At 34.2% G+C, this 23,728-nt stretch overlaps 4 protein-coding genes across 8 annotated transcripts; 1 reads left to right on the top strand and 3 right to left on the bottom strand.

The window, feature by feature from the left end:
* Positions 1–485: 485 nt before the first annotated feature.
* LOC110714237 lies at positions 486–3,962 on the bottom strand. The gene is made up of 3 exons (XM_021892732.1): positions 3,811–3,962; positions 3,440–3,641; positions 486–797 (listed from the first exon to the last, which is right to left on the bottom strand). Exons 2-3 carry the CDS (start codon positions 3,608–3,610, stop codon positions 723–725), a joined length of 246 nt encoding a protein of 81 aa, XP_021748424.1. The 5' UTR covers positions 3,611–3,641; positions 3,811–3,962; the 3' UTR covers positions 486–722.
* A 3,817-nt stretch (positions 3,963–7,779) lies between these two features.
* On the bottom strand, positions 7,780–10,410 carry LOC110714435 (methionine adenosyltransferase 2 subunit beta). Its single transcript, XM_021892946.1, has 6 exons — positions 10,059–10,410; positions 9,315–9,474; positions 8,756–8,943; positions 8,418–8,541; positions 8,186–8,316; positions 7,780–8,083 (listed from the first exon to the last, which is right to left on the bottom strand). The coding sequence occupies exons 1-6, from the start codon at positions 10,281–10,283 to the stop codon at positions 7,961–7,963; spliced, it is 951 nt and encodes a 316-aa protein (XP_021748638.1). The 5' UTR covers positions 10,284–10,410; the 3' UTR covers positions 7,780–7,960.
* A 2,019-nt stretch (positions 10,411–12,429) lies between these two features.
* Positions 12,430–15,813, bottom strand: LOC110714204. 5 transcript variants are annotated; one of them, XM_021892686.1, is made up of 7 exons: positions 15,474–15,811; positions 14,392–14,778; positions 14,211–14,304; positions 13,919–14,040; positions 13,616–13,729; positions 13,179–13,277; positions 12,430–12,926 (listed from the first exon to the last, which is right to left on the bottom strand). In XM_021892686.1, exons 2-7 carry the CDS (start codon positions 14,710–14,712, stop codon positions 12,846–12,848), a joined length of 831 nt encoding a protein of 276 aa, XP_021748378.1. In that variant the 5' UTR covers positions 14,713–14,778; positions 15,474–15,811; the 3' UTR covers positions 12,430–12,845. The 5 variants fall into 5 exon arrangements, with proteins under 5 accessions (XP_021748378.1, XP_021748380.1, XP_021748381.1 ...); XM_021892688.1 differs by having other exon boundaries at positions 14,392–14,749; XM_021892689.1 differs by having other exon boundaries at positions 14,392–14,725.
* A 2,391-nt stretch (positions 15,814–18,204) lies between these two features.
* On the top strand, positions 18,205–23,698 carry LOC110714648 (digalactosyldiacylglycerol synthase 2, chloroplastic). Its single transcript, XM_021893201.1, has 5 exons — positions 18,205–18,405; positions 19,835–20,227; positions 20,909–21,172; positions 21,781–22,130; positions 22,910–23,698. Exons 2-5 carry the CDS (start codon positions 19,946–19,948, stop codon positions 23,403–23,405), a joined length of 1,392 nt encoding a protein of 463 aa, XP_021748893.1. The 5' UTR covers positions 18,205–18,405; positions 19,835–19,945; the 3' UTR covers positions 23,406–23,698.
* The last annotated feature ends 30 nt before the right edge of the window (positions 23,699–23,728 follow it).

Genomic DNA, 23,728 nt, shown 5'->3' with positions numbered 1-23,728 from the left:
ATATGGTCCAACAAGCCTGAAACTTCTGGTGTGACCGACAAACAACAAGCATCGAAATCTGAATAAAGCTCAAGTAAAAGTAATTTGTCTACTGTATAGCAGCAAATTCCAGTGACCACAATTTGCAAACCTAACCCCCTCTCTTATCTAATTATATCTCCTAAATGCTGTGAAAATGACTTAGCCAGGGCCCAGAAGGATCACATAGCCAGCCAGCATATGACCAAATCAATGGCAATTGACAATTTGCATCATCAGAAATTACAATAGTATAATAAGGGACCTAAAAGAAGGGGAAAGATTAGGTAAACAGGCCAAGATATTGTAGCAGTAAATCACTCTATTCAAAGAGGTAACTTCCTGATCCTATTGCTTTCCCCACATGTAGATTGTAGTATTGCGCTTGTACTTCTGCTGTACTTATCCTAAGTGAACTATCCCGGAGAATAATCTAACTTGAAAGTGATAATATGAAACTTCAATCATACAGCTTGAAAATCATTCCAAATATTGTTAAAAATTGGCAGAAATGAGAAAGGAGTTTCCATCTCATGTAAACTACAAAACAATGTTTATCCACTCAATTTCAATTTTTATTGAGATTACCTCAAAGGTGAGCATACAGAGCTACTCAGCTGAGGAGCAAAATATTATAGAGACACTAGTCCACAATTTCAAAATTAAAACACTTAGCAGTACAGAATAAACATATTGAAGCAGCTCTAGTAATCTTTGTTCCCAAAGTTCTTGCACCACATCTGTGATGGAATGGAGCGGACAGGCTGATGAGGTCGTTGCTGCAGAAGATATAACCATCAGCAATTCTACAAGTGTATGGTATATGAAGGTGACATAAATAAGTATATTTTTACAAGCCCTCATTCTGAACAAATAGAAGGGCTATCAAATGTCAATACTGCCTATATTAATTTTAAGGGATCTCTATGTGACCGAAAAATACAAAAAATATCATGCAATCATTTAAAGACATGAGATGAGACAATGAGTCCCTAATATTCATTTTTGTAATTGTATGATAAGTTCCATTACTCACTACTGACAAAGAGCTGCACTGAAATTTTACTTCGTATAATAAAGAGCCCAAAAAAATGGCCAAGGGGTCAAAACAAAGCAAAAGGCCAAATCTTGAAGTTGGGGTGACTCCCACCTCACCTCTTGGTTGGGTGGGAATTTTGTTTCTGAGTCTAAATCCCAGAGTCCATCCATTGCGTTGGATCCCTCATCCCTGCTCTATGGCCTTTAACCACCCCCCTCTAGGAAAGTTGTCTTCTCCAAAGCCACATAATTAGATTTTTTATTTTATTTAGGATGTCTATGAGAAACTAACTCCAACATAATGTACCAATTTGGTCAAGATATATCATAACAGCTTGGAAACTAGGACAAACACAAATAGTCGGCATAATCTTCCTTACTGTTTCTGTCTCAATAGTTCAGATAAAAGAAGCCTAGACATGGATCAAGATTACGGTCGCAAAAGGTTTGCAAAAACACATCCCTTACAGATTTAACAGGAATAAATTACCAGTTTTCAACAAACTAAAGATTATTGTAGAGTGTCTTATGATTTATAAACTGTCTCTTCCAAGTCATATCATGAAGTATTATTTTGTAAGACGGGCAAAATATGGTCTATATCATACTCTTCTAAACTTTTACTTTTCTTGGTTGGGAAAGAAATCAAGGTAGGATGAGCTGAAAGGCACAGCCAATTAGGTAGTAGAAAAGCATGGTTTTTTAATGACGGATTAAAGGTGTAAAGGGTGGGACGTTTGCTCATATCTGAAATCCCAAGGTCAAAACGTCTAGAGATCATTTCAGAAAGCAGACTAAGCAGCACTCAATTACTCATGTATAGAGATGTGTAAAGTAATACTATAAGGTGATACTACAGCCAATAACATGGATGACTAGAGGTTAGTCTCAACAAAATGACTTTCTAAACTTCTTTTATCGCGTTCATCATATAGAATTTATGACCTTACAATGTAGCGATAGCCTGATCATAAACTAATCAACTAGCTAAAACACTAAAATAAGTTTTCCCCATTCTACTAATACATCATGCAATAACAACAGTCTAAACCTAAGCTGTTGTTGCTACCTATTTATGCAACTTCTACCAGCACTACCATGTTAACTAGGATCATTTGTTATAAACTAGTACGTATAAATTGCACCAGTGATCTACATTCCTTGTTGCTCAAAGATCTGCATATAAAAATTGTTCGCATAAATAGTGCATTAAACATACAAATGCCTGGCTACACACCTCCCTTCACATTTTACAATCTCTCTAAACAAAGGTTCTCCGATACTCCACTAATCTTTGACAGCACCAACTACTGCTTTAAAACCGATAAATATCATACTAGAATACTGCATTGGCATTGATTATAACTAAAAAAAAAAGGCCACATCATACCAAGTTAAATTGCCCCCATCATGTATACAAAACCATTCTATCCAGTCAAGGCATCTACATTTCATTTTGAGACATTTAAGTCCTCAACACCATAACAATGGCATAAGTCCATCCACCTAGCTTAAGCCCTTCAATACATAAAATGCCCTGCATAACCCCCATCAAGTATACAAAACCATTCTACCCCGTCAAGCCCTCTACATTTCATTGTGATACAGTTAAGTGCTGAAGTCATTAACATCATAAGCATGGCATAAGTACATCCACCTAATTTGAGCCCTAGAACTCATATAAGATACCTAGCATACTCCCCACCCAACTCCAGACCCCACCACCAACCCCTTAATTCCTCATCTAGTATCTACATTTCATTTTGAGACAGTTAAGTCCGCAACATCATAAGGAATAAGGATGGCATATGTCCGTCTGCCTAGTTAAAGCCTTTCGAGTATCAACTCGTATGATTGCCAGCAGGCCAGCATACTCCCCTCCCCCCGCCCCTTCCCCAAGTTCTCCCTCAAAGAAAATAAACATCAATCAATCTCAGAGGAAGTACTAATTCATCCATCTGAAGGGATATTAAGGTACAAGTGTAATAATAAGAATTCTATTCAGTGAGTTAACTTATGCATTTACCATCACATCTTTGAAAGTGGATGGTAACATAAAAATCGAAGCAGAGGACTCCTTACCAATCGCACCCGATTCTCCTCCAGCCTACCCCCCCCCCAACCCCCCTCCTCCTCCTCCCACTTCTGTCTATATTTGACTATTACCATAACACCATTGAACACCAACAAACCCATCAAAAACAACAGTAACAAAAACCCATTTATTTAGACTCCCCCAACTTTACTTTATCATAGAACACCCAAATTAATTGCAAACTCAGAACATAATTAGCATTCCATTCATTGAAATTTCATATAATTGGCAACATTTTTGAAGATCAATCACTCTAATTGCAAGAAAAAATCAATGGGAAAAAAAGACCTCAAGCTGAGCAGATTTCATGGCAATGGGAACACAGACGAGGAAAATGCCGGCAAGAGCGAAGACGGTATTACGACGCCAATGCTTGGGACGGCAATTGGGCCCACCTGATAAACTCCACACCTTCGACCTAAAGTCTCCTCCACCGACATGACCACCATCTCCTCCCATTTTCTCTCTCCTAAATTAATCTGCAAAATACCTGTAACAAAATCAATCGGATCAGATTAAAGACCGAATCAAAACCCTAGATTGATTGGAATGTGGAAATCAGGAACCCTAAATTGGAAAACATAGATTGAAAATTCGGGTGATTGGAAATTTGGGGAAGAAAGAAGTAATTGCGATTGAAAGAGAGAGAAGAAGAACACCTGAAGGCTGAGAGGAAAAAACCCAGAAATTGATGAAAGAGTTCAGTTGTGTTTGTTCACTGCGCTCACCAAGTTGAAGGATGGAGCTCTACTATTTGAGTCTCTAAAATACGAAGTAGATTTTATTTGTTTTTTTTTTAAAGAAATTTTTGTTATTATATTTAATCAATTGGACTCCCGGTATATTAGGGACAATGGTAAACATTTCAACAATTTTTTTTCGTGCAAAAAAAATTCAAAAAATTCAAAATTTGAAATCCACGCTTTTTGAGAAATTTCGAAGGTTTCAGGGACCGGTGCCGAAAAAAAATAAGATTTTAAGGGATACATCTTGGGGTCATATAATGCCGTTTAAAACAATATGATCATTATATGTTGTCATAAAAATTTCGGTTAGGCTTGAGTTAATGAAATTGACGCAAGTGTAAACCGGTAAATTGACTGTTTAAAGGCAAACTGGACTGTTCCACACACCCAATTGGGCTCCCGGAGGGTATTAGAGACCATGATAAACATTTCGGCAATTTTTATTTACTAGCGGAAAAAAGTCAAATAATTAAAAAATTAAAGGCCTATATCCACGTTTTTTGAGAATTTTCTGAGTATTCGGGGCCCAATGTCGAAAAGTTTAGAAATTCTAGGAAATACATCTTGGAGTCATATAATATCGTTTGGAACCATATATGATCATTATTTGTTGTCATAAATGTTCAAGGTAGGCTTGAATTAATGAAATTGGTGCAAGTTGTAAACTGGTAAATTGGTCGTTTAAAGGCAAATTGGATGGTTCCACCCATCCAATTGGACTTCCGGAGGGAATTAGGAACCATGGTAAATATTTCGGCAATTTTCTATCCGAGCGAAAAAAAGTCAAAAAATTCCAAAATTGAAGGCTAATATCCACGCTTTTTGAGAAATTTAGATTGTTTCGGGGCCCGTTGTCGAAAAGCATTGGGATTTTAGGGGATACATCTCGGGGTCATATAACGTCGTTTGGAACCATATATGTTCATTATATGTTGTCATAAATGTTCGTGGTAAGCTTGAGTTAATGAAATTGGTGCAAGTTGTAAACCGGTAAATTGGTCGTTTAAAAGCAAATTGCAATTGGACTCCCGGAGGGTATTAGGGACAATGGTAAAAATTTCAGCAATTTTTTTATCCGACCGAAAAAAAAAGTCAAAAAATTCCAAAATTAAAGGCATATCCACGCTTTTTAAGAAATTTCGATTGTTTCGGGGCTCGGTGTTGAAAAGGATTGAGATGTTAGGGGACACATCTCGGGGTTATATAATGTCGTTTGGAACCATATATGATCATTATATGTTGTCATAAATGTTCGTGATAGGCTTGAGTTATTGAAATCGATGCAAGTTGTAAACTGATAAATTGGTCGTTTAAAGGCAAAATGGATGGTTCCACCCAGCCAATTGGGCTCCCAGATGATATTAGGTACTATGGTAAAAACATTTTGGCAATTTTTAATTCCGGGTGAAATAAAGTCAAAATGTTCCAAAATGAAAGCATATATACACGCTTTTTGAGAAATTTTGGAGTTTTCGGGATGAGCTGTCAATTCGTGTAAACAGGTTGGGTTTAGGTCGGTAAGAGTAGGTCGGTTCAACTCGGATTAATTCCATAACATATGTGGTTCGGGTTTGGGTTGGGTTATGCTTGAGTCGGGTCACGTCGAGTCATACTTCTTATCGGGTTTAGGTTGGGTTAATAATAGGTCGGGTTACATTCGATTCCGGTGAACAATCGGTTGGGTTTAATTCGGGTTAAAACGGGTTAGGGTAATTCTCGGGTTTGAGTCGAGTTCGGTTCAAGTCAATAATCTGCGGGTTAGAATGAGGTCAGGTCATTCTTGGGTTTGAGTCGGGTTTTGGTTCGAGTCAATAATTTGAAGGTTATAAACAGATCGGGTCATTTTCAAGTCAGGTCATTCTCAGATTCAAGTCGGGTTCGGTTCAAGTGAATAATTTGCAGGTTATAATCAGGTTGGGTCATTTCCAAGTCGGGTCATTATCGGATTCAAGTCGGGTTTTGTTCAAGTCAATAATTTGCAGGTTACAATCAGGTCGGGTTATTTCCAAGTCAGGTAATATTCGGGTTCAACTAAATATAAGTAGATAATTATCATTTTATCAAGCTAATTATTTCCTTTGACTAAAATATATATGGCAATATATTAGGAACTATAGTGTATAATTTAGGAAGATAATTATCTCCTTTGACCATACAACAAATATATACTATATTTAATTCTTAAATTTGAGGATGATGCTCCTTACTTTTACTGGCCTGGACCGATTTGGTCTCCCTAGACAAAATGCTTTGATCAACAATGATAAGGTGGTCTATATTGCATTTAAGGTAATTTGAAATCGGGTCAGGAACAGATTGGGTTGAATTTAGGTCGGGTTAATAACAAGTCGTGTTGATTTCGAGTCGGGTTAGTAATAGATAGGGTTGAATTTTATGGTCGGGTTAGTAATAGGTCAGGTAAAATTCGGGTCGGGTCAATAACAAGTCGGGTTTAATTTGGGTCAGGTTAATAACAAGTCGAATTGATTTCAGGTCGAGTTTGTAACAGGTTAGGTTAAATTCGTGTGGGGTTATGAACGGGTCGAGTTGAATTCAGGTCAGGTTAGTAACAAGTTGGGTTATGTTCGGGTTTTGACGGGTTACAACGGGTTTGGGTCAATTTCGGTTTAAGCCGGGTTCGGTTTAGGTCAATAATTTACGGGGTTACATTCGGGTCGGGTCATCTCCAGGTTAGTTCATGTTCGGGTTCGAGTCTCACATACTCGGGCCAACTCGGGTTTAGGGTTGGTTTCAGGTCGGGTCGGGTCAAGTTTGTGTCACCATTTTTCGGGTTCAGATGGTTCGGTTAATAATCGGGTTTGAGTCAGTATTTCGGGTTGGGTTAACTTTTGACAGCTCTAGGGATTTGTGGCCCTTTTTCTAGTTTTGAAACTTTTACCAAATATATTTTTGTGTGAAGCAATTGAAATATGTAAATTGAGACAGTTTTCTTGCACTAAATTGAGGCATTTTAAGCGTCTTTTTGCTAGTTTCGACTTCAAATTTGAATATTTAATTAAGGGCTTAAACTTCCCTTTAAAATCTTAACTGAACAATTTTCATGGCACCCAAATCGAAGAATATAAAACAAATTTGATGGAATGTTCTATTAGAGAAAAACTTTAAAAGTATATTAGTATCATGTGGAATTCGAAAAGAAATTGGGTACCAAATGAATTCCTAAATACGATCGATGAATTTTAGACACTTTCAAAAGTAAACTTAGGGTATAAGGGCAATATAAGAGCATCTCCAATGGTATACAAATAGGGACTTACTTGCAAATTAATTAAACATACAAGCATGTAATTTACTAGTGGAGTGGAAAATTGATGTAGCTAAATTAAGCAACGATGCTCAACACAAGCTACTTTGCTTTTCAAAGATAATTTCACCCATTAAACATATGACATGTGTATAATAAATCTATTTTAATTATTTATATTTCTTCCAAGCTACAACATATTACAATTAAACGTTGAAACACTTTGTAGCTACAAAATATATTAGCTTGAATATTTGATGTGACAAGGTAAGCTACAAAGTATTATAGCTTACCATTGGAGATGCTCTAACAACCCTCACTGGCCAAATCATCATCAATTTCATCATGTAAACCCCTCACCCAACAAACCTATTGTCAAAAATAAATAAACTGTTGGCATGCACATTATATGATTGTTTAAACAATACAAAGTGGAATTAGCTTAGACACTTGTAAAATTTTTAAACATTTAAAAGAAAATAAAATTGGTGTTTCCTCTCCTTTTAACTATTATCCACATATAAGGGTAATTTAATAAGAAGTATGGAGGTGAGACTTGAGCAAAATTTTAGCAATATTGTTTGGAAAGACCAATAAAGTTTTGGATATCAAAATCCACTTTAAAAATATACAAAGGTCCAATAGTTACTAAAGAATTTATTTAAAGGCATTTCCTTGTAAGAAAAAGCATCCACCAAAAATATTATCCTCCAAAATGATAATTTATAGTTTTGGCAATAAAAAAAAAATGTCATAAACAAATACATGAAATTGTATCTTCCAAATTCTATGGATTAGTCAACGATTTAAAAGTGTCAAAGTTACACCATCTTTGAATGAAATAGGAGCTATATTGAGTGTGTTCACCAATTTGTTAATGTCCATGGATATATCTGTTGGCGATTTCACACCGCGATCAACCTGAAATATAATAAATTATTTATTATCTAATTAAAAACCTGAATCTAAAATTAATACAATTACAATCCGCAAATTAAATGTTATCTTATTTTGAATACCAACCGATGATGCAGACATGAGATTGATCAAAGAGGCGTCATATCCTCTGATCTCCGCTACAACTTTTGCCATTTGAGCGCGGGAAACTCTTTCCGGGCCCCCAAGATTTAATATTAATTGCATTGGAATGCCATCTGATAGAATAAAGAATCTATTAAGTTTTATGAGAATTTTATAAAAAAAACATTTACAATACTTTGAAAATGCATTTCAATATAGAAAACAAGTTTCTCACCTATGACCCATTTTTTTGTAAGAGCTATAACAGCACCCACTACATCGTTGATGAAAACTGGGCTGCGGAACTCATCATAAAAGAAGTCCACCTTATTTCCTTTAGATAATATGTCATCAATCCACTGTATCACAAAAGATTCAAGTTAAATAGATAGTGAATGAGATGTATATATAGCTTATAATGTTGAAAGTTTGTGACCGTCATAAAAAATTAATTGAAAATGTTCCCAAATTATTACATTAATTAAAATTTAAAAGTGTCTTTGTCATTAATAACCTCTATGTATGTCCTGTCCAATATTAATAAGAAACGTAATAGCATATGAAACTTCGTACCTGAATAGGAAGGGACTTTAGGACAGGAGATATTGTTTGCGGACCATAGATAATGCTACTTCTCAAAATTGCAAAGTTTGAACAATTTGAATTGATAAATTCTTCTGCTGCCACTTTTGATCTCCCATAGGTGTTCACTGGACAAGTCTTATCTTCTTCTTTATAATATGACTTGGTCCCTTCATAAACTGAAGGCTAGACATATCAGACAAAAGACAAATGAAACAAGAAACTAAAGACAAATGAAACAAGTAAACTACGTTTGAAAATACTGTGCTTCATTTCAACTAATGTTCAGTTACACTAAACACAAAATTCATTGGAGCAATCAAAACAATCATACTATTCGAGCACAAAAAAAAAAAAAAAATGATCCGTAAACAAGAATGCTAAAGGCAAGTTCAACATTACAAAAACAGTTGATTCAAAAATATCAAAACAAGTCTCTCAAAGTTAATGTATACGAAAATGTAACTCGAAAACATACCAAATGAAATTTCCAAAACCACAACACTTTTTATTTTTTACAGCAGATAGAATTTGAGTTATTAAATTATACCTTGATCAGTTGAAAGGTGAATCAAAAGAGTTTCTTTCTCTTTAAAACTCGATATCCAGCTGACAAGAGGCTTTGGCACATTGATGCACATAGCAGCAACAGGATCAGCCTCACACGCCCGAGGTACCGAGAGTGCAGCACAATTCACAACTACATCTGGCTGCCATATCAATATCATTTCAACTAATATCAATACTTAATCTACCAAAATTCATTCCTGTTAATAATTACAGCATACATAGTATCAAATTCATTCATAATTAAATAATTGATGCAACTCAACATAAAGCAAATTCAAATGAGTGGTGACATAAAATTAACTGAAATTCAACAACACCACAAAATAAAATTAATCATAATCAACCATCTAACAACATAGCCCTCAATATGAAACAAGTTCAAATTAGTTGTACCATAAAATTAAATTGAAATTAACTACATAGCAACACCACAACATAAAATTAATCATAATCCACAATCTAGAACAAAATTGGCCCTTGAAGCAAGTTCCAATGAGTGGTGTCATACAATTAAATTGAAATTCAACTAAACAACAACAACCCAACACAAAATTAATCATAATCACGATATATAACTCTGCTAAATTTACAAAAACAAATCCAAACAGGTATAATTCGAAATAATTAACTAACCTTTGCCCTCATATATAAAAACAATCAGCAACTTCAAGAGGGTATTATCAGAAATAATCAAACAATTAAAATTGAATCAGATATGAATTACCTGACCGAATGTATCGGTAATGAAATCAAACCCATCACCAATGCGCAAATCAAGGGGAAAAGAGAGTGATTGAGGAAAAGCATGAAGCAAATCAGAAGGAGGGGTCGAGCAATAAGTGAAAGCAAGATCATAAGAAGATGATGTTCGGAGATTTGCAAATGATTGGAGAAGATGCTGACCCAAGTACCCTGTTCCTCCTACTATCAATATCCTCTTCTTATTCATATTCGATGAATAACTTGGTTTTCTGAACAGTGGACGATAACTATCCGACTGTGGAATTTGGGAGTATTGTGTATTTTGTGTTTGTGACTCTGAAATGGGTGGTATGATAGTGATTAATGGACCACTAGAATATGAGAGTAATATATTCATCTCAAAGGTAATTTTACACACTTTTTCCATGCGACAATACTCAATGATATGTTGAAATGAGAGTTTAAGGAAACTATTGTTACAAAGTAAATACATAGTAGAAAATTTAGGGTTTAGAAAGTTGGTTACAAAGTAAAGAGAAAAATGAGGGTTTACAAAGTAATACAGTTTTACTGTGATAGGTTGGAATGAGAGTTTGAAGTTAATGAAAAATGATAAAACTTTCAAATTTTTAACCTAAAATTTAGAAGATTACAATATTATTGGTCTATGTTACAAAAACATAAGAAATTTTGTACATGGAAATGTATCCATAGTCTACGACAAAAATAAATCCGAAATCTATGATAAGAATGTAGTTCCATTTTCTCTATTTACTAAAACAAAGCGATAGAAAGTTGTACATTAAGGGCTTGTTCACATTTACTTAATTTCAGTTGAGTTCAGTTCAGTTCAGTTCATTTCAGCTCCAATAAGATCTGTTCAGTTCAGCTCCTAACTTTCTTCTCTTACAAAATATTCATTTCAGCTCCTAATTTCCCTCTCTCATTTTAGCTCAATTCAGTTCAGTTCAGTAAATATGAACAATCCTAAATATAGATCTAAAATCCTAAAAAGTTAGTGAAAATGTTCGTAAAATTAATATCTTGTCCCAATATGAAAAACCTAAGTATCATTATCATTATTATCACACTTGATGATCAACATTTTAACCTCTTTATCACACTTGACTAGACGATCAACATTTTTACCTTTCTACAAATTTTGTTTTTTACAAAAGTGCAAATCAAATCCAAAAGACAACATTCAAACCCAATAGAATCATTAGGCCCCATTCAAGTAGTCCAGTAAAAGCCCAATAAGAAGAGAATTCTGGCCCAAACAAAACCAGAGTACAAAAGCAAAAACAAAGAGATGAACATTTGACGGCGTGCAACTCATAAAACCCTGGAAATGAAGAACTAACAACCCTATAAATATTAGCAAACAGCTTTTTTTGGTAGTTAAACTCAACGTTTTCTCTATTGTATCATTCGAAAATTTCTTCCGTCTTTTATTTGATTTTGATTTTTTTTTTTAATTTTATATTTATGAGATCAATTGATGAGATTTTTACTGCAACACTTTGAAGACCAACAATATGATAATTTACATGATTATCTTGCAGTTTAATCTTCTGATGATTTCGGTTTTTTTTTTTTTCGATGTTTATTTCAAATGGCCGATTGGTTATATGATGATGAATCGTATATATAAGTTACTCAATAAATTTTTAATTTATCAGATGTTGAGTTTGTCAAATTGGTTAAATGGGTTAACCATTGATTTCTTCAACTTTCTTATATATAAGTATGATTTATTTTGCTAATAGACTAGCAAATCCACAAGCAATTGAAATTAATGGAAAAAAAAAAAAAAAACTGTATTAAGCCAATGATAAAAACTACTTTTGTCCCCAAAATAGCTTTATTTATCGACTGATCACCCAAATTTTAAACAATTTGGGTACTTGTTTAAAAAAATAAAAATAAAAAAAAAATTAAAAACCAATTTTGAATACAATAGAATTAAGATTTTGATTGAGAACATGGTTTATTTTTTTTAAGTTTTTTAAATAACAATGTTTTACTCCATTTATTTTTTTAGATTAACTTTAATTTAGTTACAATAATACGTAGTAATTGTTTAATAAAAAATTAAGTGGTAATGCGTAATCATGAGAAGTGAAAATCATGTTGAGTAGGAATAGTGGTGAACTTAACATTAACTTCAGGAATAGCGAGTAAGATGCTATGAGATGAGAATGACAAAGTAGATCATTATGCTTGTTGATGGACAATCACGGTATAAGAATTGTGCACTTTTGCTTGTAGTTAAACAATCGCGACAAAGTAGATCATTATCCTTCATGGTATAAGAATTTTGCACTATCGCGGACACTAAGACTGTTTAGATTAGTCATGGTATATAGATAGCCAGTAAGATGCTATGAGAATGACAAAGTATCATTATGCTTGTTGATAGACAATTGCGGATACAACATACAAGAGCTTACAAATTAATCACTCACTTGGCTCATCTATGCCTCGTGATGTAACCAGAAAACAAAATGAGGCTCATCTATGCCTCGTGGTGTAATCTCGAAACATGCTATTACAATTTAAGAGGCAACAAAGATTGATAAGCATTACCACAAAGGAATACAAAGGTTTACAAGGAATTGAAAAACCTACATAAAGCCACAATTATATAAGTATATACACTGTACAGAAACAAGATGTATCTAACTATCTATCTGACATCCTGTAGGCTGCAAGAATGATCTTCAACATTAATATGCACGGAAGATTGGTTACACCTCAACATTTAACCCTTGTTAACTTAAGTTGGCCGAACATGGACGAGGAAAACTTACAAACTTGGAGCCACATCTTCATATCTTTCAGCTAACTTCGGTGAGATTCGGGATTTATCGATAAGAAACTCAATTTTCTGGTCATCAGGGAAAGAAGAACTAAGGTAAACTTATAAGTAGAACAAGCACAACTGATACGAATTACTGAAGCAAGTGAACACATGCATATCATCTTGTCAGTCAACCCAAATAATCAGACAAAATCAAGATATCATGGAACTTTGATGATGCCAAATTACTGGAGGCAATTTCAAATCTGATAGTGTAAAACCTCAAACTCAAATCGCAAACTTCACAACTTCAGATAGGGGATCAAGGAAACTACATACCTTAACAGATTGATCCACTTCGTCCAGTTTACTCAGAAACAGCTCTTCAGAAACCATTCCTCTGTACTCGGTAGGCACAGGAAATGAAGAATTTTCAGCCTGTAATTGCGCATAACAAACGCAAGGATAGTAAGAAGTAGTCAACTTTCATGGAAATTACATATAACCCCAGTTATCCAGTCATTCTTCATAAGCAAAAATTTTCATTCAAATATATTCACGGTCATCTAAAAACATAGCAACTCGATTAGTCTTCTGTTTGACTCTAATATTAAAGAGACATTACTAACATTGGTGCCATTTATTACTATATATCTTTGCATAAATTAGGAAGCGCAGAGACTGATAGACATCATGTTCATTGATGATGAAAAATTATAAGGTGTTGGTTCTCAAGGTTTAAAGTCAATTATGTTATCGTCCCATTATTGACATACCTTCCACTTCTTGGATGGTGGTCTTGAAGAAGCAAGTCTCTGATTCAAAGATGACATAAGGTTCATCTTCTTTCCAGCATCTCGAATAACCTTTGAAGCTTCTGTTATAATTACCTGTTGATAGGACACACACAAATCCATCTACTTAGTCCTTAACATCACTTTGTCATAATGATACAATGTAAACCATGCAAGAGAACAAAGTTGCTAAGTTGTATGAATTTTTTTCTTTTGTTATAGAGGATCAAGGCAAGTAAAAGGCACAACAGTTACAAGAAAACACAATAGTGTACAGTGCCATACCTTCCGCAAAAGTCCTGGATTTGATATCCCTTGAATCTGCAGTTCATCCACAGGAGCAGACTTACCACGAGATATACTCTCCACTCTGAAGGTGTGTATACCAAACACAGATTGTAAGCAACCTAAATATATAAATCAAAGTAAGTGAACTACATGCATGAAAGCAGCAAACTACCAGTGATTTAATAGAGGATTAACATTAATTCATTTCTTCAAGCAAGAATGGTTGGAGATATATATACTCAGTCTAGCATTACTTGGACATCAAAATATCATGGTTTAGAATTCAAACCTTGTTCTATAATTATATCAATCACCAAGGACAAAGGAACTCGTGTCTCCGTTGTCGCCATTCTCCAACAGGGTATATACGATGGTCTAGATGCCTGTCACAACAAAGTTCAGCAATGTCAAATATACTTCCAAATCCCTCCTCAAAACAATCCAGATGTACAAGTTCTACCTAACTCTACCTTGTAGACAACTTCAGCTGGCGTAACATACAGCTTTCGGGAAGAAATATCCTTCTGAAGCACATATCTTCTAATGGGCAAAAACAACAACATAATAGCCCCAACTCCCCAAGCTAAAACCAACAGTAACGAAATTGAAAGCCATATGATAGTTTCATAGTTAATGTAATTCTTTGCAAGTTCATCAAAGGAAGCCATATATAAAATCTGGCTAGAGCTACCTCCTCCTCCATCCTCATCAACTTCTGATTCGTGGTCCGGATACAACACATCATTCAGTGAGCTATACACCGGAAGACCGTGGGTACGCCCCAAAAACATCTTTTCCTCTTTACTAATAGTGAAATCAATCAAATATCTGTAGTCACTCAGTGTGAAATTTTAATCCTGTAATTCATTCTCATTAAAAACTATAAAGAGCTACTCTTTAGTCTTTAGCAACAGAATCAACAAAACATATAATTCCTGTAATGTTTTGTGAAATAATTATTAAATTCGTCCAAAATCGCGCATCAAAGACAATTTAATACTAGAATTTACATCTGCAAGTTTTTTTTTTTTTTTTTTTTTGACAAATACATCTGCAAGTTCCTCATATAGTTTATTATCTACTTCACAGAAACTATCAATAAATTTCACTATCAATTAGCCACCAAAAATACAAACATATAGATATTATTAAGCAGCTCAAATACAAAGCCCAGAAAATTTTATACACCAAAAAAGGAAAGAAAACGACTTTCTCAAAAAAAAAATATATAAATTTACCAGCCTACAAACAAATGTTTTACGCAATTTTCCAGTAATTTTTAATGTAACAACCACAAATCCTAGAATTTATTGCAGAAAAATCAGCTGTTTTATGTTGTTATGCACCATCTTTCGTGATTATAATTTTTTAAAAAAAGGGATAAATTTGAAAATAATGAAAGTTTATCAGGAAATATAAATAAATGCGTTGATTAATCGATACAGTAGCAGAATCAAATGAGTTCCCAGCTCAAGATTTTTAAGCGCATTGCAAATAAACTGCGAATTTGAGACTGAAATGAAATTGGGTTTTAGGAGAGAGAAAATCAAACCTAGTTCAAAAGTCGACAAATTGGGAGATTCTGATGTTGTTGGAAGAATTTGGAATTTGGGTTCACTGTTTCTTCCCCTGTGAACGCTTGTTCTAGAATTGTAACGAACTTACGAATTACCAGTTGTTTGCCGAGTTCTTCCCTCTTTATTACTTTCTCTTTTCATCTTAATTGTTTGTCACAAATATCTTTTTTCGTGTACATATAGATTTATAGAGGAGCGATAATAAGCGATTAGCCGATTAGGTGTTTGACTGTTTGTGCACTTTGAAGTTGGAAATGCACTTGAGACTTCATAGTGAGGATTGCTTGTTTAATCTTCCGCAACAATAATTAGGAGATAATGGAACCTAATCACTTAAATCTAGCCCCAAATTCAGATTAGCCTAAATGGTAATCGGGTGGAACACCAAAACTTTTATAGTCAATGTGATAATTGACAAGTTTTATTTTTTTTAGTAACCTATCAAATGAGACATGTACCCCTCATAATATATACTAGATGTAAGCCCGTACAATGCACGGTTCTAGTATTCATTTTATTTAATTTAAAATTGTGTATATTTATGAAGATCATTCACTAAATATATGGATAAAATTCCTAATATCAAAAGATAATTTTTTAATTTTTACACTAAAGTTATCTTTTGTTCTTTTATTTATTTTATGTGACGCTTGAATTTAAAATCCCAAACCTTATACACTAATTTTGCTTATGTGACAATTTAAAATTTTCATTCACAATATAAATGACAAATCTCGTTTTTTTATTGATCAAAATAAGTCTTTTACCTATGCGTTAATTTTTATTTAATATACTCGTTCTGTTTAAAATGTTAGTCTCATTTATAATCGTTTAACTTTAGTTTTACTCGTCCCGATAATTACATTATTAAAATCAAATATTTACAATATTTTCTAGGGAGAGATTAAAGATATTTGTGATTTAAAATTTGCATCCATACATATAAAAAAGATAATTATTACTTTTTTTTTTAGAGAAGATAATTATTGGGTTTTAAAAGTAATTTAAATTTTAATTATTCTATATTCTTTGTTTTTACTGTCAAAATTCTTAAATCTTATTCGTCACTTTGCTTAGCTGGCGAGTAAATTTTTTAATTCTAAAATAAATTATTAATTTAATTTTTCATTGGACAAAATAATAACTTTTCTTATGTGGCGCTTCAAATGCTCCCGAAAAATGCCTACTTTATTTTTATATATATATTAGATTGTGAGTAGCAGATTTGCAAAATAAACCCCATTTAAAAAAACTCAAAACACGAGAAGATGTGAAATCGTTCTATGGATTAAACTTTTTCATGGATTGTATACACACACGATTCTAAAGATGTCATTATCTCATTTATAAACCAATGAATTGTTTCCAAGGATAGACTAATAGATTGAAGGAAAAATAAAACATAAACACGAGAAGTGATATTATGTTAAACTATAAGTCTACATCATTGTAATATAACAATTTTTTTTTTTTTTTATGTAAATCTACATAATAATCCAAACTCTACTAGATTATGGCTTTTTAATCGAAATGCAAAAAAAAAAAAAAAAGCTCTTCCAACAAATGTTGATGCATTCTTATGTCTTGATTGGAAGACCTTGAATGAGTTAAAACTTAAACCCCCCCTTTAATAATTGATCAAAGCATCTACTGTATGGGTGACAATTCGAGTCAGCAGGTCCAGTTCGGGTCAATTTCGGATTATGCATAAAACTATAAAAAAAATAGTGTAAAACTTAATATTATTATGAAATATGAAATTTGGGTCTAATAGGATCGAATTCAGACTATTCGAGTTCAATTCCAATCAGGTCCTAATTTTTCTTAGTAACTTCAGATCGGGTTCGGGTCAGGGACTGCGAACCCCAATTTATTGGTGAGTACTAACTTAAGAAAGTTACAAAATTTCAATATTTGGGTGGGGTGTGATAAGAGCACTCCCAGCAGTGAGGAGAAAAGCCCTCACGAGTAAAAATAAGGGTGTAAAAAAAAAATCCGAACACTACATCAGTGAGTGAAAAAACACTCACCGATGAGTGAAAATAAAAACCCTCAAGAGTTGAGGGCTTTTGGTGATGAACAGTAACATGTGGCCCCCACTGCTTTTGTTGTTTTTTTACAACGGTTATATTTTGTATTTGAAATATAATCGTTGTAATTATTTTAAAAAAAAAAAAAAAAATTCACCAACGACCATAAAATTTTTTTCTCTATAAATAGACATGCATTTTGATATACTTTCAAAAAAACCCATAAATTAGAGAAATTAACATATTTTCCCAATTTCTTCTTGTTATTATTATTATTATAATTATTTCTTATAAAAAAAAATTCTAGTTAGTATTATTAATATTTTTAAACGTAATTATAAATTTTTATTAAATTATTTTTAAACGTAATTAAAAAATAAATTAAAAAAATAGTGGAGGAGAAAGTGATGAGAGGTTTTTTTTCTCCTCTTGCTGTGGTGAAAAAAACATTTGATGAGAGAAATTGTATGGGAGGAGTGAGAAAGTGGGTAGAGAGAGATTGAGAGGTTTTTTTTTTCCTCACTGCTGAGAATGGTCTAAAAATAGAATTGTACAAGTACTAACTTAAGAAAGTTCATGTAATGGGCCCATACAAGAGCAGTAGGGAAGGCTAAACATGTGCGCAACGACCAATCTTAGTAACGAATATTCGTTTGAATAGCGTTTACTTCTTTTCATTTCATCTTTATTTAATAATACCAATGAATTATACAGCAGATTCTCTCTTCTTCTTCGTTGTTCGTTGTATATAAATCAACCGCCAGTCAAGCAAAACTTTCTCATTTTCTCTCTCCTATTTTTCTCAGCTTGGAAGACAAGTACTCCAAGAGTGAAGCTGACTCTTCATCAATCTTCCAAAATTTTGGACGAATTACTGGTACAATTTTTAACTTCTTGAAACTTTCTCAGTGTTAATTTTGATTGTTCCTAAAATGGGATGAAATTGAAACCTTTATACTTCGTTATGTAAGATGGGGTTGTATTTTTGTTGAATTTTATATGCGGGGTTGTTCTATTTTGGGATTTTTGAGGATTGATTCAAGGGTTTGTAAGAAAGTTGGAATTTTCATTTGCAAAATATGATTTTCTTTATTTTTTATTGCAGTATTTATGAATAGTTAAAGGTATTAGATCAGATTAAAGTATGTATGATCAATTTAAGGTTTTGAAGAACTCATATATGCTGATTAGGGGATTTGATATGTCAAATTTGATCTTAAATGTTTCATTAGTTTGTCCTGGGTGTTGAAATGGTTGTTTAATTGACATGGGTTTTAGGAAAGAATAATTAATGGAATTGGGTAAATCATTTGTACTTAGTTTTAAGGAAGAAATGAATAGTGAACTTGGTGAATTGGATAAATTATGGTGGTTATTGAGAGTGGACATTGGAGAAATGCTATGTTGGTTTTTTGCATTGAAATTATTAGTGATATTGGTTTTGGGGAAATGATATGATATTATGGTATGATATTGGTGGATAATTGAATTAGCAAGCCTAACTAGCACATCTTACTAAATTATTGATGATTATTAACTGGGGAAAACAGTTATCCACATACAAGGGCATTTGTATGAAACTGGACTCTGGAGGCAATATGGAAACTTTGGGCTATGCGAAATGAAAATCTAATGTGAGCAGTTTCTTTTTTTTGGTGGGAGTTGTCTTTAGTGTGATGCCCAGTGATTGAAGCTACATTATCGATAAAAGTTTACATAGAGATAATATGAAGCAGTTTCATTTAATATTGATTCCATCATATGACAGTTTTATACATATCAATGACGTGCATTAAGTTTTAGCAGCACTTCTGCAAGAGTGGTTCTCATGGAAGGGCTGTACTGGATATTATAGCTTCTATTGTCACAATTCTCAATAATTTGGAGGTTATGGAAAGAAGGAGGATATGCGATACAGATCAAATATCCCCAGAATGCCAATAATGATCAAGGTTGACAGTACGTGAGGCTTAAGACAAAGATGCAAACTAGCTGTGTCATTTGAAATTTTGAATGGCTTATTCTAGCTAAGGTTGTAATCAGCAATTATTAGATTTAGTTGCCCCAAATTGGATCAGGAATAGGGATTTGGGATTTTGGGGTCAGGAGGGAAGCGTTGAGTTGCGTTGTGAATTTTGCTGCCACAGACATGGTCACAGTCAATTAGTCAAGTTACTCAAGTACGATGCTTGTATACGACTAGTGACTTCTCTGTTGTCTTCTACATTTGGCTTCTTTTTATCTTAGTTTCTTTTGATAGAGAACTTTACCAGTGCATAATTTGTAATCACTGTTTTCCATTTCAGTTTGATCCGTATCGCGGTTTGTCAAAGAGAGCCTTGAATACTCGGTTTGCACCAAGTTCTTTTCAACATTTATTCTCATTGTTCTTATTCTACATTCAAGCTGATGTCTAAATGACTAAGAAGCAGCAAATTGCAATATATACCACTGCCAGCTTACCATGGATGACTGGTACTGCTGTAAATCCATTGTTTCGTGCTTGCTATCTTGCAAAAGATGGGGAGAGGAAGGTTACTCTGGTAATTCCTTGGTTGTCTCTTAAAGATCAAGGACTTGTATACCCTGACAACATAACATTCAAGTCAGCCCTAGAGCATGAGGCGTATGTTCGCAAATGGCTTGAAGACAGGACTGGATTTATATCTCGGTTCGAAATAAAATTTTATCCTGGAAGGGTAAGTACTACTATTAGACTAATGTGTTATGTCTAATGAGTAATTTGTCTGCTGCAAACTGTTGCTGTTGTGGCGACAATGATAGCAGAACTCTTATGTTATTATGGTTGGGTTCGTTCAAGCTTGAATACATTGATGTTAGTACGGTTGGGGTCATTCAAGCATAAATGTTGATGTCAGTTAGGTGGGTTCTTTCAAGCTTGAATATATTGATGTTAGTTTGCTAGGTCCATTCAATTAATTATTCAAGGCTCTTGAACTCTGTGTAGCAAAAGTTGATATTAAAATAATTGATTTGACTATTGATCTTTGCTGTTTGTCTTTGTCTGATAATCATTTAAAGAGATTTTGTACCCTATTTATATGAATTTCTCATACCAAAATCTTTAGAAAACTGTAGAAGGGAGGACAGGAGAGAGAAATGGAGCAAGCCTAATGCCAATGATGCTGTCAATGTCTGCTTCATTGCTTTTTCATTGCAGAAGTTTTATTTGTGCCTTGTGTATACATTTTTTGAATCCTTAAAATACCTGCTTTTGTGCATGATAATATAAGCCATTAATTTGAGTTGTTCTCTGGTGTGGGGGAAGTAATCTGTTTCTTATTCAAAGTTTTTATTTTTTTATTTTTTTTATTTTTTTTACCTGGTACTAACAACTGCAGATTAAACCCTTACCGCAGTTTTCTACAGATAAAAGGAGTATTCTTCCTGTGGGAGATATTACTGAAATTATATCAGATGAAGAGGCGGACATTGCGGTCCTTGAGGAACCTGAGCATCTAACATGGTATCATCATGGAAATAGATGGAAAGCAAAGTTCCGGCTGGTCATTGGGATAGTCCACACCAATTACCTAGAATATGTTAGACGAGAGAAAAATGCTGCCCAAGCATTTCTTCTGAAGCATATAAATAGTTGGGTGATCAGTATCTACTGCGACAAGGTGGATGTTTAAGACTCTGCTCATTTCCGTGGGAATTGGTTTTCTTTTACTATTGCTTAACTTAGTAAAGTCTTTTCTATATTAAGGGATGCAGATGATATTCAGAACTAATATCAACATATGCATGATTGCATTCTAAATGAGGCCATAGATTATGACATCAGTCCCTTGCGTCTAAAAGAGGCCTTATATTATGCTGTTTGAGTTCCAGTGGAAAATTAGCGAGTTGAGGGAAATCATTCTTACTCTTAAGCTTGTCATGGTTCATCTTTATGCAAACTCTAGCCTGCAGAATCTTCCTGTGAAAGACAGTAGTCAAATTCTCTTTGCAGCACTCATTAGAGACTAATCATTTTGCCTCTGTGATCATAATATCTAAACTTGTCTTCTCCCCTTCCAATAATATAGAGAATTTGCAAATAATCTTGCAACTTAGTCACCTACAAAGTGTAAAGTGTGAACAAATTGATTCCTGTTCATGTATATATGAAATCTATGGCTGTTCAATCTCTTTTATGTGCCACCCTGACTATTTATTTATATTATTTAGTTACTTATTTACTTCATATTTTTATGCTCTCTAATCGTATTAATGACATCATTAACAGGTAATTCGATTGTCTGCAGCCACTCAGGACCTTCCAAGATCTGTAATATGCAATGTCCATGGAGTAAATCCCAAATTTCTTGAGACTGGCAAAAAAAAGAAAGAGGAACTTGAAGATGGGAAACTCGCCTTCACTAAAGGAGCCTATTACATAGGTAAAATGATTTGGAATAAAGGATACAAGGAGCTGCTTAAACTTCTTAAAGACCATCAGAAAGAGCTAGTTGGTCTGGAAGTAGACCTCTATGGTAATGGAGAGGACTCTAATGAAGTCAAGGTGGCAGCTAAGAAACTGGAACTACCTGTACGAGTCCATCCTGGACGAGATCATGCTGATCCCCTGTTTCACGAGTAAGTTCTAGCCTCATGTTTTGTATTCCCTTTTTCACAATGTTTTCAGCAAGAGACAATTAATTAGGTTCAATTTTAACATTTCACCACAGAAATTCATTTTGTAGTGCCTGTCAGTAAAATTTGTTGTAGATTCAACTCCTTTCTCATGTGATATAGATTATTTTAAGTAAGCGAGTAAAATGATGTTGTGCGATACACTTGTACAGGCCTATGGCCCATGCCTAGGTCATTTCTTGCTGAGGTGGTTCCCCTTGATTTTCTTTAAATGCTTTTGGAAGGATCTTAAGCTCATGGATGAAAATCTTCTATAAGGGCCTTCTTAGCCTTGTGTTTGTCAACAGCCAAGAGGGCTTAGGCCATGAAATCTAATTGAATGAGGCCTTGTCAATGACCTTACATTGTGAAATAAGGAGACCACTTTAGTTTTGTGGGTGTGTGAGTCAACTGATACTCTTATTTAGATAGTATAGAGTATAGACACCATACGCCCTTGCTCAGTCTACCTATTCTAGTCTACTAGATCTAAAGAAACAAGACTAGAATAAGGGAATTTTCTGCTTCTTTAGTGTCGTATGTTGTCTGTCCTCTATAGCCACATTTGTATTTTGAGTTGTCATGGGCTTCTACCATAATGTTCTCTCTAGTGATTTTGTGACACTGATGGTCAAATTAATTATCTAACATTTCTCACTGTTAACATAAAGTAAAGTTTACAAGTTGTCGCTTTTTTGAAATACCTTTCTCTTATATCTGTTTCCTTGCACTGTATTTTTCAGTTACAAAGTGTTCCTCAATCCAAGCACAACAGATGTAGTCTGCACGACAACAGCGGAAGCACTAGCCATGGGAAAGATTGTCGTGTGTGCCAACCATCCATCTAATGAATTCTTTAAGCAATTCCCTAACTGTCGTATGTATGACGATGGTGAAGAATTTGTTGCAACAACACGTAAAGCATTGGCTGAACAGCCAGCCCCCTTGACTGATTCACAGAGGCACGAGTTGTCATGGGCAGCTTCTACAGAACGATTTCTAAAGGCCGCTGAGTTGGACCAAGGGACAACCCCCAAACTTTCTAGAACATCCTCCTCTAAAAAGTTTGCCTCCTTATCCTCCTCTAATGTGAAGAAAAAATTGGAAGATGCCTCAGCATACATACATAACACAGTATCGGGTACTGAGTTTACACGAACGGCATTTGGTGCTATCCCCGGCACCTTGCACCCTGATGATGAACTATGTAAGGAATTGGGATTACCTTCTCCTACTTAACTCATGGGCACAGTGTTGCAGGAAGCGAGTCTTTCAGGCTTGATTTCATGACTTAGTTTTACTGTTGTTGTATTATTGTTGTAGACATTACACATTGTCCGTCTTTCTCTCCCCATTCTCCTCCACTTTGATTTTTGTTTTTTATTGGGTGAAGTTGCCCCATCTGTAAATTTTAACTTGTAGAACATATTCTTTGTTACAATCTTAATGCGAGTGCGAATTAGTCTTAAGTACTCCTAGAGTACCATACAAAATTGCGGCACCTGGTGTTAATCTTACAGCTTGTTTTCCAATTTGTTTCAGATACTTGTTTTTTTGACAGG

This window comes from Chenopodium quinoa, unplaced genomic scaffold (genome assembly GCF_001683475.1).
Source record: "Chenopodium quinoa cultivar QQ74 unplaced genomic scaffold, ASM168347v1, whole genome shotgun sequence".
In the NCBI taxonomy this organism is placed as follows: domain Eukaryota; kingdom Viridiplantae; phylum Streptophyta; class Magnoliopsida; order Caryophyllales; family Amaranthaceae; genus Chenopodium; species Chenopodium quinoa.
Note: the sequence above shows the minus strand (reverse complement) of the source record. Positions and strands in the feature narration are given on the sequence as shown.